This window comes from Rhinoraja longicauda, chromosome 7, assembly GCF_053455715.1.
Source record: "Rhinoraja longicauda isolate Sanriku21f chromosome 7, sRhiLon1.1, whole genome shotgun sequence".
Lineage (NCBI taxonomy): Eukaryota > Metazoa > Chordata > Chondrichthyes > Rajiformes > Arhynchobatidae > Rhinoraja > Rhinoraja longicauda.
Window position 1 is genome coordinate 19,400,896 of NC_135959.1, and position 21,206 is coordinate 19,422,101.

A 21,206-nucleotide genomic window follows, 5' to 3' on the forward strand; every position below is an offset into this window, starting at 1 on the left:
AGCCCTCGAAGTCTTTCTGATGAACCCAATCACTGCTGATGAGTTTCTTTTCTGCCTCTAATTGTTGTAAAGGGTTGCTGATTAGAAATGCATATCTTTCATACAGCTTACTCAGCCCTCTTCTTTTTGACATGTGGTCAGAGTTCGCATTCACATCAGATTATCAAACTGGCAACTCATTAGGCCGCAGTCTGCTTGGAACTACGAGGAGCAGTGGAAGGAAAGGGGTGGGGGGGGGGGGGGGGAGGGGGAGAATCCGGGGCCACTCACTTTACAGACCGTGGTGTTGCCCAGATTTTGCATGTCACAAAGCTCTCTCACACATCTCCGACTGATGATTAATTGTGAGTGATTGGAAAGACGGCCAGCTGCTTGCTACTGGCCCGCAACATTACTATAATGGATATAAGCTGCCAACTTTCCAGCTTCACTGGCATCTCTTCCCCGTGCAATTAAACAAAGTTATAAATGATAGGGAGATCTATCAAAGCCTATTTATTGCCACAGTGATCCTCTCCTGGGACTGTCTTCTTAAAACTTTGCATGCAGAATGATAGGCGGATAAACCTATTTTAGCTCTTGCCTGTGCGCACCCATTGCATGGAGTAACTGCTGAATGGCCATGAGAGAGACCAAGATGATGCTGAAGTCTACTTAGTAAGGTTTCTTTACCATGGAGCCTTTACCAAAAGTTCTTCAACTACTGCCACAAACACAACCACAGATGGCACTAGGTGCCAAGGGAAAATACTATTGGTAGATGCATTGGACACAAAACAAGGAAACAATGTTCTCAACTTGCTATTTAACCACACTGGGCTGCAACCTCTACAATATGCAGACACATACATGTGTTTGGAGCATAACAATCAAAGGTATTTTGGTCAACCTTGTAAATTAATTTTAGAAACAAACACTAAGTGTGGCTATTTTAGGCGATGATATTACTAAAATCATTGTGCTGAAACAGGTCTGAGTTAAAGATGGCAGCCTGATTGGGCGGAGCACAGGGCAGCATAATTTTGGTTCTGCTCCTTTGGAGATATGAGATGAGGATAATACATTTACTAGATGTGGCATACAGTAACAGCTGTGCTTTTCCCTCATGAGGGAGTGTGCACTATCATGGGCTGAGATCTGTTTTGAACAGATGGAAAAGCACATTAGAATTTCCTGCACCCAGCCACCACTCTCCCCCCTCCCCCCTCCCCCCCCCCCCTCCCAACACCACAACTCCTCACAAAGCTTCAACCCCAAAAGCAGGTTCTAATGCCATTCAATATTGTGCGGGCCAGTTACTGATATTTTTTCACCATTCTTTTCCAGCATCGATTTTGTTTCAACCAAGTGGAAAATATAATAGAAAACAAGAGCCTTCGTTTTTTTTTGTAAATCTTGACATGCTTCCAGCAAGGAAAGAATTGCTCTGGAAATGGTGCCAGTGACATATGGCTTTCTGCAGAGCTGAACATTCATACAAAAGACAGGTTCATCAGTCATTTGTGTATCTGGATTGAAAAAAAAAGCCTCCTGATTGATGGCATTTAGGGTTTACCTGCTTCTGGAACATTACCAAAGAAGCACAGGTTTTTTAAACCCACATGACATTAGAAAATGCCAACCACAAAATACTTTAGCATGCATGCTCATAATATGCATGCCTAATAAAATGCAGCAATAAATATGAATCTCACAGCTAAAACCCACTGGCAGGGTCAAATCTGCACAGTCCAATTAAAGCAGAGCATCTGTTGTACAGAGCAGTACCAAAAGCACCACAGAACAACTTTGATAGCTTGAAATGCCGATTGTGTCTCTTCCAAACACAAATTATATCAATGAAGTAGGGAGGCAACTTCCAGCAGGTTTTTAAGCAGCATAAAGTTCTTTGGAGAAATGCTTGTTAATGCCACCTCTTCTCTTTGTTCAGTGTCACCCTGTATTTAGCTGCCAAAACTGACAGAAGGCATTAAGAGGATCATGTAGGTCCAATTGCGATGTCACCTTCTGTTCTCGTGCTGTTCAACACCAACATGGGGTGCGTACCAAAATTATTTCATTCGAAAACGTCAGTTCGCTACAGCCATGCCCAGAAATGTAATGATGTTTAATATGCCTGTGGGTAATACGAAACCCAAAGCCGAATTGTTCCCCTGCCGATTTTCAGCTGTTCCAGTTTAAATTATTGTCCTGTAACTTTATCTTGCGTTTGTGAAAATACCAATGTGGGGGGAAAAAAGTGAGAGCTAGGATTTTGATTTTCATCAGTAGGGTTTACTTACTTTAACTTGTCTGTGTTTAGAGGATTTCTTTATTATATGTTTTTTTTAACCAACCTCTTTTCCTTCCCTTTAGCAATTTTACCCCAGTGGGTTGTGCTTTTCACTATACCTCAGTACATGTGACAACAAAATAAACTAATTCTGCAAGCGATTCTCCTGTGTTATTCTTCACCGACTACCTTTATTGTTCAATAATACAATAATTCAGTCAACCATTTTCAAACTCTTTTAAACCACTACTTCCTCAAAGTCTTTGATGCGGAGAATCAACAAATTGCATTTACGTTGTGCTTTTAATAAAGTAAAACATCCTATCAGAATTGAGCATCAAACAAATTTTGATACCGAGCTACACAAGACAATGCAAAGCAGATAGTTTTTGAGGGTTTCAGAGAGGCAGAGTAACGGGAAGGTTTTGGTAGGGAACTCCAGAGCCCAGCCTAAAGACATAGCTGCCCACGATGGAGTGATTTAAACGAAGGATATGCAAGAGACTGGAACCGAAGGAGTGCAGAGAACTGAAAAGCGATGGTGCAAGAGGAGAACAAGTAGAGAGAAGGGGCATGAGCTATCAGAGAACCAGTAGTAGACAGAAACAATTGATCTCTAAAATTTGTACCCTAAAAATGTTGAGATCATATTGATAAAACATGCCATTTCCTATTAAACATTTGAATTTCAACTCCAAAGTAATGGTCATGCTGAACAATTGTCACCGACACTGGAAAATATTTACAAGAGAGGGGAACATTTACAAGGTAGGAAAAACCAAAAGCAGCAGAATTTTATCGATACAGACCCATCTGATTTTCAGTTCTACTGAAGTTGCCAGCTTTGGCCACACACATTTTCTGTTATCAAGTGTTATCAAATGATTAACTAACTTTTCCCCATCTCCTCCCGCCCATTCCAAATGCCTGCCACCGTCTGCCAAACATGTCCAGCTGCCTTTGTTCACCAATCAGAAGGCACCAAACTATTCATTGTCTAATTCAGTGAATGTTGGCTGTCAGTTAAATAGTCAGCGTCATGTCCAATTCCTTTTACAACTCAGACAAGTCAATGTTCAAAGAAACAACTGCTTGTTTCCAGTAATTTTTTCCTGTGTATTGCTCGCATTAGTGCCTCTGAAATTGGTCTTCAATTCCTTTGGTTCCAGGGCAATCCCAGAGGGCTGATAACTCAAACTTCCAGTGTGCACTAGTTGTAGCTGACTGAGAAATATTATTCTGAGCCTGAGCATCGTGGCTTCAAGTCTCACTCCAGTGGCTCGAGCTAATAATCCAAGCTGCTGCACCAGCACAGAACTTAGTCGTCTTTATTGTCTTGCGGACGAGTCATTAACCAAAGCCTTGTTTCCTCTCTGAAGTAGGATAATAGATTCCTTTTTAAAATATTGTCCTGATTAATTTTTATCCCTAATTAACATCACTAAAACTATAATTTGGTCAATGCTCTTTTCTGGGATCTTGCTGTACATGTGGATGTACACCAAGTTTCATAAAACATTCTTCATACAACACTGATTATACTTCAAACAGTGCAAAACATTGAGGTCATGAGAAGCAATGCAAGTCTGTGTACCAGACATGTTGTATAACAGCAGGCAAACTTCTGGCTGCTTGGCATTCTTCCCCAACCTCTTCCAACTTCACCCCCCTGTTTACCATAAACCTCAACACTACCTTCGATGTAATTTCAGCATTTTGTAATCTAGTTCATTCCATATATATATAGATAGAATACATCCAGAGTGAAGTTAATTAAAGATACTGATTCAGACCTAAAAATCAGCGGAGGCGATAGAGGGGAAAGTCAATATAGTGCCCAGACTAGTCCCTGCTGCCACAAAGTCATGAAACAAGGGCTGAAACATAAGAAGCATTTTAACATTACTGAGGGTAATAAACACACACACAATTACATACAATACCTGTGTGTGCGCACAAACCAACATGTGTGCACACATGCACTGGATAGTTATGTGGTTGTGCTACAGTGTACATTCTCTGTAATCGCTCAGTATCCCGCCTTATCTTTCTGCTCCATGACCAACAAATGCAGTCAAACTTCGTTTTGGATCCTCCACTGAAGCCTGAACTCTTGACCTGTTTCGTACAATTTTCAATTAACGATACCAATGATTTAAATGTAAGATGACTGATTGACTCTGTTACATGTGACATGCTGTGTATTGTAACAAAATGGAAATTCTTCAATGCACCTCCAAGTACACTAATGAGCTCAGGCAGATTTAACCCTTTCCATGGCCTTCCCCTATCATTGTATTCTTCTCTAAAATCTGTGCACTCTTACAATTCTAGTCTCTTACATATCATTGATTTTAGTCTATCCACTCATGTCAGTCATGCCTTCAGCTGCCCAAGCCCAAGATTTTGGAAATTGCTCCTTAAACATCTGCCTTTCTCAGTTTCAATAAGATGCACGTAAAGCTTTGACCAAATCATTGGTCACATTTCCTAAAACTCAAACATTGAATTAGGAGTGTCACAAGGAGCAATAAAATGTCAACAGCAAGTCAGATTAAAGAAAATTCCATGACACTTTATACATACATTTAAAACAAGAAAGTAACTAGGTAGAGGATAACGCAACTCAAGAATAAGGAGGGATTTTATGGTCAGAGTCAGAGGTTGTGGGCGATACACTAGTAAAGTTTTCAGATGACTCTGCAATTGTGGGCTGCATCAGTGAGGGACTGAAGTTGAATAAAGAGGTGTAGTCAACAACTGTTGAGTGGTGTGGGCTTAATTACCTGCAGCTCAACGACGACAAGACTAAGGAGTTAGTGGTAAACATCAGGAGGAGAGGAACACCCCTGTCCCCCATCTCTATCGACGATGTGGATGTGCAGTTTGCCAATGAGAACAAATACCTTGGAGTGTACCGGGACAGTAAACTGGACTGGTCCAGGAATGCTGAGGCCCTGTACAAGAAGGGGCAGAGCCAGCTGTTCGTGTTGAGATTGCTCCACTCCTTCAAAGTCTGCAGCAAGATGCTGCAGATGTTCTACCAATCGGTGGTAGCCAGTGCCATCTTCTTTGCTGTCGTCTGCTGGGGCAGCAGCAAAGACCGCGGACGCCTACAGGATTAACAAACTCATCAGGAAGGCTGGCTCCGTCCTGGCGGCGGAGTTGGATCCATGGGAGGTGGTCTCGAAGGGGAGGATACACCTCAAACTGTGGAGGATCTTGGACAATACAGCTCACCCCCTCCATGACACACCAGTCAACCTGAGGAGTACCTCCAACAACAGACTGGTTTCACCAAGATGCCACAGGAGATTCTTTTTCCCTGTGACTATCAAACTGTACAACTCCTCCCCCTTCTGTCATGTGGTAGACTGACGTCCCTCCCCGCCCCCTCCACAAATCTTTGCACATCCCCAATCCTTTCCACTTGTCACTTTAATTTCATGTTTCATGTATTTTGTGTTTTTATGACTTGGCAGATTAATTTCCTTCCTGGGATAAATAAAATTCTCTCGTATGGTATCATAAATTAGTACTTTGCATCGGTATTCACCAAGGAGAAGGACAAGGGGAAAAGTGAGATCAGTGTGGGGTATACTAATATGCAAGGGTATTTTGAGATCAAGAAGGTGGTGTTGGGTCTCTTGAAGAGCATTAAGATGGATAAGTCTTTTGAAGATGTCTTGAACTTGACCTAGTCAATGAGGGGAGCACAGCGGATTTTGCAACAGGACTCGCCTTAGAATTAAATACACATTACACAGACCAAGAAGGTTACGGTGTTGATAACTGTGGGTGAGCAGAGTGCAGGTAAGGATCAGTGGTAGGCGGGGGCCTGGAAGCGGCCAAGGAAGCTATGTGGGCCGGTGCTGGCAGCAGTAGGTCTGGCCTGGGAGTGGCCAGGGAGGTGATGTGGGCTGGCGTTAGCAGCCCAGCCTGGAAGCGAACAGGGAGGTGATGCGGGTGGGGGTTTGCTTTGGCAGCCATCGGTTGGTCCATCAGCTATAACCCTAATCTGTTTTAAAGATGTCTATTAACACTAGGATTTTCTGTAATTACTCATTAAACTCATCATCATTTACCAGTCTAGTTTAAGGGTCATCGACTCAATGCATTAACTCTGTTTCTCTCTCCACAGATACTGCGAGCCCGGGGATGGCATCGGCAGCTGGGCCTGGAAGCGGATGGGGATGCGGTGTGATCCAGGGGTGGCTTGGGCTGCCAGGGCTGCAGGTGGGATGTGGCGCAAGCTGGGGTGGCGTCAAGAGCTGGGCCTGGAAGCGGCCATGGAGGTGGTGTGAGGTGACGGTGGCGTCGGCAGCTATAATCAAAATCCGTTATAAAGATCTGTTTGTTAAAATGAGGATTTATTGTATTTACCTACGAGTTACTAATTAAACTCATTATCATTTGCCAGTCAGGTTTCCGGGTCATAGGCCTTATGCATTAACTCTATTTCTTTCTCTGCAGATATTGCCTGATCTCCTGAGTCTTTTGAACATTTTCTGTTTTATTTCCATTTTCCTCCATGCAAGATCTTGTATTTGAAGTTTTTGTGCCTTTTGGTTTGCAAAGGACAAGGAGGCCATTTGGCCACTCTGTCCTTTTCTAACATTCAATAAAGTCAAGAATGACTTGTAGCCTAATGCAATGCTTAATCCAAAGACCACATTTTTTCCCACATCTCTAAATACCTTTGACTAAAACAGTTACAGAAGCCCAAAACAGGGAATACAGATTTAAACAAAGACGTGAATGGAATGAAGGAAATATTTTTTCATCCAGAGGATGGTTGAGGTTTGGGACTTACTTTCAAAAAGCATGGTAGAGGCAGAAACCCTGGTAATTTGTGTAAAGTACTGGGATGCGTACTTGAAGAGCCAGAAGGGTGGTAGAGTGGGACAGCCAGTAGAGCCGCTTGCCTCCCACTCCCAGCAACTCAGGCTTGACCCTGAGTTCTGGTGCTGTCTGAATACAGTTTGCATATTCCCCACACATCACAGTCTTCTCAAAGATATGCCTGTAGTTAGATGAATTGGCTGCCGTAAATTGCCTGAGCATGAAGGTGAGGAGAAGAGTCTGCGAGGGTTGATGGGAATGTGGGGGAATGAAATGTAATCAGTATAAATGGGCAGTTGATGATCTGGGTAGTCGTGTGGTTGTTTCCACTTACAGGGCCACGAACTGAGTGCTGGAAGATGGAATAAGGTGGAGGAGCTATTATGATAGGCCAAGGTGTTGTAAACCATCTGCAATTCTAGGATCAAAGGGCTGAATGGCCTCATCCTGTTACTGCATACCAGATGCAGTTGTAACACACGACAGTTCTACATCCATTGCAACCTTTTAAAGTGGATTGGTTTACTGATGCTATACCTCCCTGTCTTCTGTACACTATATGACGTCTGGGCTATTTTACAATGTTAGCTATGCCACACGGTGGTGCTGAACCAAATGGGAAGGGTTCCCCCAACCATATGCCAAAACCCTATAGACATTCATAGGATACAGGAAGATAGATTATTGACAATAGAGCATAGGCTCTCTATTCATCCCCAGCCAAACATCTGTATGGTGTGCAACAGCTTCTCTGGCTGCCAAGTCCACCGTGCAATCAGAGGCCCTTGTTACTATGCACAGATAGCTGGCACGGACTCAAGACTCAAAATCTCAATTCAAGAGGTTGACGCTAAAAAGGAAGGAATTAACTAAATCCTTTTCAACGTTGCCAATGCCTTTGGTAATTAAGGCTGCACAATTAACACTGACAATACGCACGGGTCACCATGGCACAGATTATGTTCACTGCTCAAAGCTTCCAGGAAGAATAAGCAGCTGCAGGAAGAAAGAGAGTACATCCATTACCAACCTGGCCTCACTCTCAGCCTGTTCCTCCAGGAGCAGAGAAGCTTGGTTTGCACATTTTGTGCTCTTCTTCTCCCCACTCTTTGCACAAAGGCAGACTGCATGTTTCACCATTCTTTTAAAACAGAGGTTTATTGGATGGTGCGCAGACAGCGTCACCCTTGCCAAAACAATTTTTCAATCGTGTTCTTCCATTAATGCTCATGCATAGATGATGATCATTGAGAGCACTGCGTCGTTTAAACCATCTCCCAACCCAAAGCCTAAGTTTCAACCGCAACACTATGATTGCTTAGAAATTGTTTAGCTGCTTAAAATATTGCTAATTTCCACTTGATCAATAAAATGTGACTTCCTCTGGTAACTATGGCCCTATTTTTACCAGCGGTCCGAGTAAAAATCAGCTAGCTGTGTTTTCAAAATATTATGCAATATATGCAATTTTATGCAATATGTCATAGCTGAGTGCCAGCGAATGAAATAATTGCACACCATACAGATGTTTGGCTGGGGATGAATACCAAGCCAAGGATATAAAATGTAGGATAGAAAGTTAGGTACCAGGTGCGAAGTACTTATTTCTGATTTCATGTCCTAAGTCATGCCTGTGTTTTAATACAATCAGTATGGTAGTGAACCTCATTTCTTAAACCCAGAGTTTTTTTGAAGGATTACAGTCTTGCACAATACAAAATGTGCTGCGATTCTGGTTTCAGTGTGTTGGCTGGGTGGACAAGGTCAAATTAACACAATGAAGATACCTGGAACAGACAGATTCGCACAGCAACAGATGGGCACTGATTAAAGTACTGAAGTTCTCTAAAAAAATTAGGTAGAGCACTGAGTGTCGGCTGTGGCTCAGGGGCCACTCTCTCGACTCTGGGTCAAAAGGGTTGTGGTTCAACCTTGATCTGAGAGAATATCTTAAGTCGGGCAATAGTGCAGTAGCACCAGAAGTAGGAATGTGAAACCAGGGTCGTATCCGTACTCTCGCAGGTATCTTCATTGTGTTAATTTGACCGTAGCCATTCAGGCAACACACTAAAACCAGAATTGCAGCAGATTTTGTGTTGTGTAAGACCATAGAAAAAGATCCCATAGCACAATTTTGAAAAAGAGCAGGGGAGTAGCCTGGTGCTCTACCTAACAGTTAACTCTGTTTTTCTTTGCAGGCCCATGGTTGAGCTGATTTTCCTGTCAAATCAGCTCACCATCTTTCAAAAGGAGGACGGTGGGAATGCGACAGGAAGCTCTCACTATACCTGCAGCTCTGATCTTGCCAAGTGGCAACATTAACCGACAGCATACCCCAAAGGTTTACTGCCGAAAAAGGGTTGTTATCGCAACCCTTGGTGTGCTTAAAAATGGTGGTTATGCGCTCATCTTTCAGCCAAGCCTATTAGTGAGACACCCTCAGACTGCAGCTTGGTGTTTCAACATCTCTCTCTCTCTCTCACTGTCTCTCTATCAGACCAGCCTTACTTGCTCACTAGGTGCACAATACAGTTCATGTCCTATGGCAGCAGCATTGAATAAGAATTCATTGTACAGGATAAAAGTGCTCAATTAAATCAGAAAGCCTTTAGACAGCAAGAGGCAAATTAGCAGCACTGTGCATGTGATTTTCACCTCCAGCACAGAATATTGATGAAGGCGCATTTGCAATATTCTGCTGGAAATTAGTTCAATTTCTATGCTACCTTGTTTAAATTACACTCATCACTGCTTGTACGTTTTAATGAACTTCTCCACTTTGTTCAATTTATCCTTTCTGTCAGCCTATAGGAGATAAATTCATCTTGTTGACATCTTGTTGTTCCAGAACTCACAAGAACACAAGAAACCAGGAGCAGGAGCAGGCCATTTTGCCCCTAAGCCTGCCCTGCTCTTCAGTATAATTGTGGCTGATCTCTGCTGACCCCAACTTTTTTTGTGCCAGTTCCTCCACTTTAATTGTTTCTGATGATCCAGCCTTCACAACTGTATGGTCCAGAAAATTCCAGAGATTCATCACCTTGCACAATTTTTTTTTTCTATGCACCACTATTTTAAAAGATCAGGCCCTTGCCTTGTAACTATGTGCCTATGTTCAAGATTATCCCACATATGAAGCATCTCAACAAGTATCCTGTCAAGCCCCCCCTTAGTATCTGATACGTTCCAATAAATTCACCTCTAATTCTTCTAAACACCAAGGAATAAAAATTGAAAATTTCCAGTCTCTCTTGATAGGCCTCTCATTCTAGGAATTAGCCTAGTGAATTTCCTTTGGACTGCCTCCAGTGGTACGCTATCTTTATTTTTTAGGTAAGGGGAACAAAACTCTGCACAAAATTCTCGGTGTGACCTCACCCTACACCCTGTGAAACTGGAACAAACCCTTCCTATTTCAAAATTCCAAACCCTGTGCAATAAAGACCATCTTGTGTTTGGATTCTTCACAACTTGTTATAGCTGCCTATTTACTCCAACATAAATTTCAGAGCAGGCTGTCCTACCGTGGAGTTTCCCAACACCATCCACACATTGGCTCTTTGCATCAAGCTCTGCAGGATTCCACTGCAAATCTACAGCACCATTTAAGCCAAGACTCATTTCAACTGTTCGGTTGATTACGCTGTTTAAATATCTGCAGATTATTTACTGGAGTATGCTGTCTAAGTAGACTGTTTGTACATTGACATGAATAGCATGGGTGATGCAGTTTTTAATTGCAAACCAGCCAAGTGATTGAAAGCATCAAAAATCGGGAATCAAAGATTACTTCATGCCAAATATAAATTCATACAATATCAGAACTCAGAAATTGTGTAAAGATAAATAGCTTGGCTCTATGTTGTTCAGCGCAGCGTTCGATACAGTGGACCACACCATCCTTATTGACCGTCTCCAGTACGCGGTTGGCATTGATGGCACTGCCCTGAGCTGGTTTGCTTCGTACCTCAAAGATAGGAGTTTCGCCATCAACATAGGCAGTTATTCTTCTGCTCCAGCTAGCCTCTCCTGCGGAGTTCCACAAGGCTCCATCCTAGGCCCCATTCTCTTCTCTCTATACATGCTCCCCCTTGGCCAAATCATTCAAAGGCACGGCATTTCTTTCCACTGCTATGCCGATGACACTCAGCTTTACCTCCCCCTGAAACCCAACAACCAGTCAAATTTAAACAGCCTCTTACACTGCCTTGAGGACATAAAATGTTGGATGGCACAGAACTTCCTCCAATTAAATGAGAGCAAGTCTGAGGTCATCCTATTCGGCCCCCCCCGACTCCATCAAATCGATAACAGGCAGTCTTGGAAGTCTATCCTGCCTAGTCAAACCGCATGTCAAAAACTTCGGCATGATATTTGACTCTGCATTAAAATTTGATAAGCAAGTCAACACTGTGGTAAAAGCCAGCTTCTTCCAACTTCGAACCATAGCTAAAATCAAACCTTTCCTCCAATTCGACGACACAGAAAAAATCATTCACGCTTTCATTTCCTCCCGCCTAGACTACTGCAACTCCCTATACACTGGGATCAGCCAATCTTCCCTGTCCCGCCTGCAACTGGTCCAAAACGCCGCAGCGAAACTCCTGACGGGTACCCGTAAAAGGGACCACATCACCCCGATTCTGGCCTCTCTCCACTGGCTCCCTGTACGGTACAGAATCAACTTCAAGCTCCTCTTATTCACGTATAAAGCCCTAAATGGACATTCCCCCCCCTACATCAAAAATCTTCTAACCCCCCTCTCTAACTCCAGGTCCCTCAGGTCGGCCGACTTGGGGCTACTCACTATCCCGCGGTCTAGGCTTAAGCTCAGGGGTGATCGCGCTTTTGCGGTTGCAGCTCCTAGACTGTGGAACAGCATCCCTCTCCCCATCAGAACTGCCCCCTCCATCGACTCCTTTAAGTCCAGGCTCAAAACCTATTTCTACTCCCTAGCGTTTGAGGCTCATTGAGGAGGCGCTGTGAACTGTTTGCGTGCTACTGTATGTTTCATTTTTTTCCTTAGTGCCTAATCAGATGTACAGCACTTTGGTCAACGTGGGTTGTTTTTAAATGTGCTATACAAATAAAATTGACTTGACTTGATAACAAAGACAGTCATTGCAGCAAATGTGGCAATACCACTTACCTCATCTCCAACTGCAACGTCTATACTGACAATTGTTCCAGGCATTGGTGACATTATACTGTTGCCGGTGTCCTCGAGCACCTTCTCAGGCATGTACTTATTCAGCTCTGCTGCAAGCCGGGTCAGCACTTGGACTTTGTACTAGAAACAAGGAACACAAAGTTTTCAAATAGGTTATGCAATTGAAGAAAGTTAGAGACATCCTATTGCCGAGAGAACTTCATTCTGAATGTGCAGATTTTATCCTACTGTTACACTAAATGTGTACTGACTGTGCTTGCTATCTCTAACTTCATTTGGATGCAAGACACCTTTCGAAAGTTAAGCACAAAACCTAGGGCAGCAATGAAGAGGAGTTCCATTATCACAAGAACTGCCTTTCAAATGAGAGCACCTCACTGCCATTTGCACAATGTGTAAAACATCCTTTACTTTAGATTTTAGAGATACAGCGCAGAAACAGGACCTTCGGGCCACTGAGTCAGCGCAGACCAGTGATCATCCCGTACTCTAACACTATCCTACACACTAGGGACAATTTTACAATGTTTTACTAAAGACAATTAACCTACAAACCTGTACGTCTTTGGATTGTGGGAGGAAACTGGAGCACCCGGAGAAAACCCACACAGTCACAGGGAGAATGTACAAACTCCGTACAGGCAGTACCTGTGGTCAGGATCGAACCCAGGTTTCTGGCGCTGTAAGGAAACAACTCTACTGTTGTGCCATTGTGCTACCCATGTGATACTGATGTGAAGAGCTGGGAGCCAATATCCTTCCTCACTAATAATGCATCGTGCAATACCATGGGACTAGCTTACACGGGCATTTTGGTTGGCATCGACGAGTTGGGCCAATTACCTTATTTCCATAATGTATGACTGTATGACTCTCATACCAGCAATAGTTACATTGGTCACAACCATATTGCCATTTCTGGAACTTACTGTGCACAGTTTACCTGTTGTATTAAGAACAGACAATGCTGGAAACACCAACCATGTCAGGCAGCATCTATGGAGTGAGAAACTAATTAATATTTCAGTCAAAGGTTGCTCATTCTGATAAAGGACCTTTGACCTTTAGCACTAACCCTCTTCCCTCTCCATTGATGTTACCAAACTGCTACGTGTTTCCGTTTTTTTCTGCCTTAGTTTCACATTTCTTAAGAGTTTCCTAATTTTCTGCCGTCTTTCCTACAATGCAGGGACAGCTGAGTTCCAGACGTTTTACACTGGACGTTTTACACTGCATCAATAAAACCCTTGCAGAAATCACTTAGCAACTCCCACTCACCTGCTCATACCTCGCATGGATCATGACCCAGGCATGTGAGTGAGGTAGAAAAAAAGGGGAAAAGAGCCGAGCGCTTGCGCTTACAACGGGGGTCAGAAAATTGGAACATTTTTGAAAATGTACACACAAAATTACCAGTTTCAACCCTCGTTTAGTGCATTTCAAAGTAAAAACAGACATTACAAAATAATGTGAATATGTCACTGTATACTAATAACATTTTGAAGTAAATTCGCACATTAATTGATAATCAGCCCAAAAAGGTGGCAATTGGCTTTTCTTGCACTTAAATTTAATATTTGCTCATGACAGTTCCACCACTGATGTTCTAGCACTCTTGGTTCCAGAGCTTTGCTGGTTTATCCAGCTGGCCAAGGAAGTCGGCTATGGTGATAGATGTGCTGGGTCCAGCTGGGCTGGAGTTCCAGAGTCCCGGCCGCAGGTTGCAAATTCAACCCACCGATCGGCCATGGAAGTCCCGATGAGGTCGAGATTGGCTGCCTTGCCCAGCCTTGGAGCCACATTATCGGGGAGACTTCCAGGGCGCGGGGGATTTCTTGCGGAACCCCCTAGCGACCATAGTGTTCATTACAGGTCTATACATCGTTTTTTTTTCCTTTCTTTTTTTCGATCCGATTTCTCCGATTATTTGGCAAAATGAAAAACGCGGAAATCATGCAAAAAGCGCGGAAAATGGATTTTAAAAACGCGGAAATCCACGGAAACGCGGTAAATTCACATGCCTGATGACCCCACCATCGAGCATCAGGCTAAGGTTATCCAAACAGATATGGACCTCATTTCCTCACAAGACCTCCACAACTTCCAGCCTCACAATGTTCCATCTCCTGCACCAAAATCCACAAATTCTTGGGTGACCCATTGTTTTAGCTTCCCCTTGCCCCACGAAACTTATTTCTTCATACCTCAACTCTGCTGGTCCAGTCCCTTCTCACTTATATCTGTAATACCTCCAATTGCCTCATTTTTACCGTGGATGTATAATCCCTTTACACCTCCATCCCACATCAGGATTGTCTGAGGCCCTTCCAACTCTTCCCAGAGCAAAGGCCCAAGCAGTTTCCCGCCACCAATGCACTCTAGCTGAACTTGTTCTCACACTGAATAACTTCTCCCTCACCTCCATTCATTTCCAGATCAAAAGTGCAGCTTTGGGCACTCACCTGTCTTTTTGCAGAACTGTCCTTGATTCAGTTAATTGGGAGCACTTCCCCTGAATTTCTCCGGTATATCATTGATGCATTTGCTTTGCCTCCTGCACTCATGCAGAATTCAACAAATTAATCACTTTTGCTGCAAACATCCTGCCCTCTCCTTCATAGGTCAATCTCTGATTCTTCCCTTCCATTCTTGCACCTCTTCCTGTCTCCATCTCTGCAGTGCAGCAAGCTTCCAACATTCATTTCAAACTTACTTGCTCCCACAACTATCTTAACTAGTCCTTGTTCCATTCTACTTCCTATAAGGACTCTATTCCGTTCTCATAGTTCCCCAGTCTCTGTCGTATTTGCTCTGATACTGAGAGTTTGCATTCAGTTGCCCCTGAATCATGGATACCCCTCTACCATTGTTAAGTCCATAACCCTATCTCATCTATTTCTCGTGGCTCTACTTTCAACCCTTTGCACCGGGATAAAAATAAGGATAGAGTTTCCTGGTCCTCACCTTCCATCCTATCAGCCTTCGCATTCAACAGTTTCCACCAGCACCAAAGACATCCACCACCCAGCATAACCCCCCCCCCCTCAACCCTGTTCATCATTGTTCAGGAACCATTCCCTTTGAGATTCCCCAGTTCATTCTTCCTTTCCCACCAACCTGCCCCAGCTTACATCACTTTCCCTTGCAACAGCAGGTGATGCAACACTTGTCCTCATCTCTTCCCATCTTCCAGGGACCCAAATAGTCTTTCCAGCTGAAGTTGCATTTCTTCAAATCTAATGTACTGATTTCAGTGTTCGCAACTTCCAGTAGCTTCATTTTGCTGTGTATCATTGTTGCTGTGTATTTTTACCAGGACTAGAGGGTCTGGGCTATAGGGAGAAGTTAAGTATCTTGGACTCTATTCATTGGAGCGCAGGAGGATAGATTATCTTATAGAGGTGTATAAAATCATGAGAGGAATAGATCGGGTAGATACACAGTCTCTTGCCCAGAGTAGGTGAATCAAGGACCAGATGACATAGGTTTAAGGTGAAGGGGAAAATATTTAACAGGAATCTGAGGGGTTCTGAGGGGTAACTTGAATCTGAGGGGTAACTTTTCACACAAAGGATGGTGGATGTATGGAACAAGCTGCCAGAGGAGGTAGTTGAGGCAGGGACTATCCCAACGTTTAAGAAACAGTTAGACTGGTGCATGGATAGGACAGGTTTGGAGGGATATGGACCAAACGCAGGCAGGTGGGATTAGTGTAGCTAGGACATGTTGGCCGCTGTAGGCAAGTTGGGTTGAAGAGCCTATTTCCACTGTATCACTATGACTCTGTCAGTTGTCCAATTGTGATATTGGCTCAGCCTGTTTGTTTATGCCTATTACGATCTCTTTTTGGTCTTTTAACATTTTTGTCCGCTGGGTCCCCCGGGAGTGGTGGGCATGCCCAGTCTAACCTGCTGAGTTTGTCCTCCTGATCTGCATTTTGCAACCTCCACGGTCTTTTGTCTATGCTTCACTTTCTAACTGTTCCAAGAAAACTAATCTTGTTAACAAGTTATCCCCAAGGTCTCCTCGGTTTTACCATCTCTGAGACATCCCGCTCTCCCATCCTCCATGCAGCTTCACAAGCTTGTTTTGTCTCCTTTCTAGTTCTAAAGGATGGTCTTCGACCTGAAACGTTAGCTCAGTTTCTTTTTCACAGATACAGTCTGACCTACTGAGTATTTTCAGCATTTTCTGTTTTTTATCTGAGAGATGAAAGAGGTCACAGAGAGATATGAAAATGTATAAACCAATGATAATCAGCACACACATGATAGTTAATGGGGCAGAGAGAGCTATACCATAGGTAGCAGGATTGGGCAGGTTCCAGAAGGGTGGGGAGTGCAGAACCAGCCCCCAATGGAAGAGTTAAGTGAAGAGCTATAAAACCACCTGATGAGGATAACATTGGCATCAGAGCCAAAAAGACTTGGCTTTCATTGTCACCACCTGCAGGATAGACACAGATGACCACCTGCTCAGAGGGAGTGAAGGGTGAAGATCAACATTGGGGTGGCACGGTGGCGTAGTGGTAGAGTTTCTGCCTTACAGCGCCAGAGACCCAGGTTCAATCCTGCCTACGGGTGCTGTCTGTACAGAGTTTGTACATTCTCCCCGTGGCCTGCATGGGTTTTCCACGTGTGTTCCATTTCCTCCTACACTCCAAAGACGTACAGGTTTGTAGGTGAATTAGCTTCAGTAAACATTATAAATTGTCTCTAGAGTGTAGGATAGTGCTAGTGTACAGGGATTGCTGGTCGGCGCAGCGTTGGTGGGCTGAAGGGCCTGTTTTCGTGCTGTATCTCTAAACTAAACTAAACTCCTCAGGTCACCCTTCAGACAAATCAACTCAGGATCTTCTACAACACAATACATAAATTAATTCCAGATGTTTATATTCTGAATAGATTAGTTACACATCAGTTTAAAATATGAAAATGTTCGTCTCTATCATGCAATGCAGTTCCTGCAGATGGCAGCAGTCACTGCTGAAAATCTCTCCCAATATAAAATTAACATATAGACTGGGTCTGGTAGGAATTGGAAGAAATGAACTAACAGTCGTTTAAATTGCTCTATTATTTTTGGTCTATTGATTTGCGTGAAGCGTATTCACGTTCTTGGTACAGTCTGCACAGAATTAACGCAGAGAGCAGGTAAGTGTGATGGTAGCAGCAGGGCCACCTCTCATTTCAGGCAACCAGAGACAGTGAAACTCACAAGGGCTCTTCAGCCTGAATCCCACTTCCCTTCTCCCACCGGCGGCCAGAACTAGGCTGGAGCCCTTGTTCACTTAAACCCTGTTCTCCACTTAAACCCTGTTCTTTACGACTATACATCGGTTGAGATTTCAGATTTTCAAAACCAAAAAATGAAATTGATCTTTTTTTCTATTCCTGTCTATTCTCTGGTACTGATATTTCACTCAAGGGTATGATTTGAGGTTTACGTTTATACGTGTACCAAGGTGCAGAGAAAAGCTTTGTTTGCATGCTATCCAAACAGATCAGATATACCCGTACAAAGATACAATCAAGTGAAACACAAGTACAATCTGCTAAGAAAGCAAAACAGGGCAGGGAACATTTCCGTATCTCTCCACACAAAGATAGTAGACTACAACCTCACAGATCAAGGGCCATTTGGTCCACTACACCAGGAGATATTCAAATAGTCCCATACTGTGCTGCGTCATCAGGTCTGCATGGGTATTCTTTTGAAGTGCGTTTGCTGCTATATTGTTGAGAAAGTGGCACCAATACCACAACTGGTGATGGGATAATCCATCGGTTTCTGAAGATACTGGTTGAGGAATAAAGGACACTGAAAAGAGCCTTTACCATGAAAAGGCAGGCAGGGTGTTGGTTTAACTTATCTGAAATATAGCTTCTCCAACAGCGTTGCCACCCTCAGTGACGGTCAGCAGTGCTCAGTGATGGTCAGCATGAATTGTGTGCTCAGTCTCTCAAGTGACTTGAAGTTACAATTAGTGATGCAAAGCATTACATTTTGAATGTTAGACTTGCTGCCAGCCTTTACAAAGGGATTAAACCTAAATCCAGTACTGCTTGAAGACGTTAGTTAAACAGTAATTAACTTGCACAAACAGTCCCTGTAAATTAAAATGGCATCTATATGAAGAGCTATTAGGCAAACTCCAAGAAATGCCTAAAATCTTTTTCCCCCAAAATACACTTTATCCATAATATTTAAATACTGCAGGACAGGTTAAGATGATTAAATGAGAATTACGAGAAGCTTTTTTACACAGTGAATGATAAGTGCCTGGAACATGTTGCCTGGGGAAATGGTGGAAGCAGATATAACAGGAATGTTTAAGAGGCATTTGAGCAGATACTTGAATAGGCAGGGAACAGGGAATGTAGACCGTATGCAGGCAAAGGCATAGTTGTTTATCATGGTCAGTTAGGATATTGGGGGTGTAATGTTTGATGTTCTATGTACAGTAAATACGATCAGGACAAATCCTTCTGTATGTTCGTTGAACCATCGGGTCTTACAATGTCACTCGTGTTTTCCTCTTAAACAATGCATCATGAAGTATTTGAGAGGCTGTTAAATGCGTCCAAGCCCCTCGGTGTCGAGTGGCGGTAAGACCTTAGACTGTTGGCCTTCACCACTGTACCTTAGTCGTGGTTACATCCCAATTCAATGAGCCCTCAGCATGCAATCCCGCGCTTTGGAATGTGCCCGTCGACAGCATTCCCTTATAGACTTCTCCTAACTCTGCCCCCTTGTAAGATATATAAACAAAGATATAAATGATTATGTTGCTGTAAAATTATAGTTACAACAGTTAGAGGACCATCGGGGATGGGAACAGCTGCTCAAAATGAAAGCCAACAGAATCCACTCATTGTTAAGGGCAGGATTGAATTGGGATGCAACCACTACTAAGGAACAGTGGTGAAGGCCAACAGTCTAAGGTCTTACTGCCACTCGACACCGAGCCGTGTTTAACAGCCTCTCAAACACTTCATGGTGCTTTGTTCAAGAGGAAAACATGAGTAACATTGCCTTGGATGAACCAGGAGATCCGCATTCTTCTGCGGACCAGATCCCGGGCATTCCGGTCTGGTGATGCAGAGGTCTCTAAGAAGTCCAGATAGGACTTTGACAAGGCCTTCAAAAAGGCCAAAAGGGACTTCCGCTCAAAGCTGGAGGGTGGGGCAGATATTCAGTAACTGTGGCAGGGCTTGAATGCCATCACCTCCTACAAGGCGAAATCAAGAGGCAGCTCAAGCGACAGCGAAGCGTCACTCCCTGACGAGCTCAATGCATTCTACGCACACTTTGATAGGGAGAACAATGATGTGCCTTCCCGAGCCCCCATACAGTCATAGTCACAGAGGGCGACGTCAGAAGATCCTTCGGGGGGGGGGGGGGGGGTGGTGGGGGGGTGGTGAACCCTCGGAAAGCACACGGACCTGATGGTAGACCCGGTCGAAACTTGTGCAGACCAACTGGCTGGAGTTCTTGCGAACATTTTCAACCTCTCATTATTGAGGTCTGAGGTCCCCCCCTGCTTTAAGAGGGCATCAATAATATCGGTGCCCAAGAAGAGTAAGTGACGTGCCTCAACGACTATCGACCAGTGCCACTAACGTCCATGGTGATGAAGTGCTTTGAGAGGTTGGTTATGGTGCTTATCAACTCCTATTTCAACAAGAACCTCGACCCATTACAGTTTGCCTACCATCACAACAGGTAAACGAAGGATGTGATCTCACTGGCTCTCCACTCCGCACTGGACCACTTGGAAAATAAAAACACTTACGTCAGGCTGGTGTTTGTAGACTACAGTTCAATACCATCATCCCCTCCAGGCTGGTTACCAGACTCAAGGAACTGGGTCTCTGTGCATCCCTCTGCAATTGGATCCGCGACTTCCTCATCCACACACCAGTGTGTTCAAATTGGCAGAAATACTTCTTCCTCATTAACAATCAGTACGGGAGCACCTCAAGGCTGCGTGCTCAGCCCCCTGCTCTATTCACTCTATACTCATGACTGTGTAGCCGGATACAGTGCGAACTCCATCTTCAAGTTCGCTGACGACACCACCGTTATGGGACGAAGCGAGATCGACTGATTGACCAAATGTTGCCAGCACAACAACCTGGCTCTCAATATCAGTAAAACCAATGAACTGATTGTGAACTTTGGAAGAGGAAGGATGAGGATCCACAATCCTGTTTATATCAACAGATGGTGGAGAGAGTCAAAAACTTCAAATTTGATTACATTAATAACTCTTTTCTGTTTATACCTGAAATCCTGCCCGGTAACAAATAAATATTTATTCAGCAGGTAGGACAAAGTGGAAGTCAACTATGGCTAAACTTGTTATGGAGAGCATGTTGAACCAGTTACCATCATCTCTCATCAATGATACTTTCAATTCAATGATACTTTACAGTGAAATTCTTTGTTTTGCATATAATACACAAATTGTACAAACAGTTGCGATGTATAGGGCGCCAACAAAGTTACAAAAGTATCCGTTATAATCCCGATGGTCCCTCTTCGTTCTCAGCGGCCCGTCTGCTGGGTCCCTCTTTGTTCTCTCGGTGGGCCTCCCACGCCAGGTCCCTTTTTGCTCTCGACGGCCCATCCTCGCTGGTACTCACGCGGGTCTATCCTCAGCTGATCGCTGGTACTCACGCGGGCCTATCCTCGGCTGACCGCTGATACTCGCGGCCATTCCTTGACTGCCCACTGCTGGGACTCGCGGCCCATCCTCGGCCGACCGCCAGCACTCACGTGGGCCCGTCCTTGGCTGCCCACCATCAGGACTCCCGTGGCCCGTCCTTGGCCGCCCGCCACCGGGTCCTCTCTTAGACGGCTCCGCGGCGCTCACCAGGAGCTTCCCTACTGTGCTGCCGCGGTGCTCCCCAGGAGCTT

The 21,206-nt window shown here is 44.1% G+C and overlaps 1 protein-coding gene across 1 annotated transcript in view; it reads right to left on the reverse strand.

Annotated features, from left to right (window-relative positions):
- Positions 1 to 21,206, reverse strand: part of pcca (propionyl-CoA carboxylase subunit alpha) — a 354,157-nt gene that overhangs the window by 24,006 nt on the left and 308,945 nt on the right. The window contains exon 22 of the mRNA XM_078402214.1: positions 12,264 to 12,404. Coding sequence (XP_078258340.1) covers positions 12,264 to 12,404 — 141 coding nt within the window. The remainder of the gene's footprint in view (positions 1 to 12,263; positions 12,405 to 21,206) is intronic.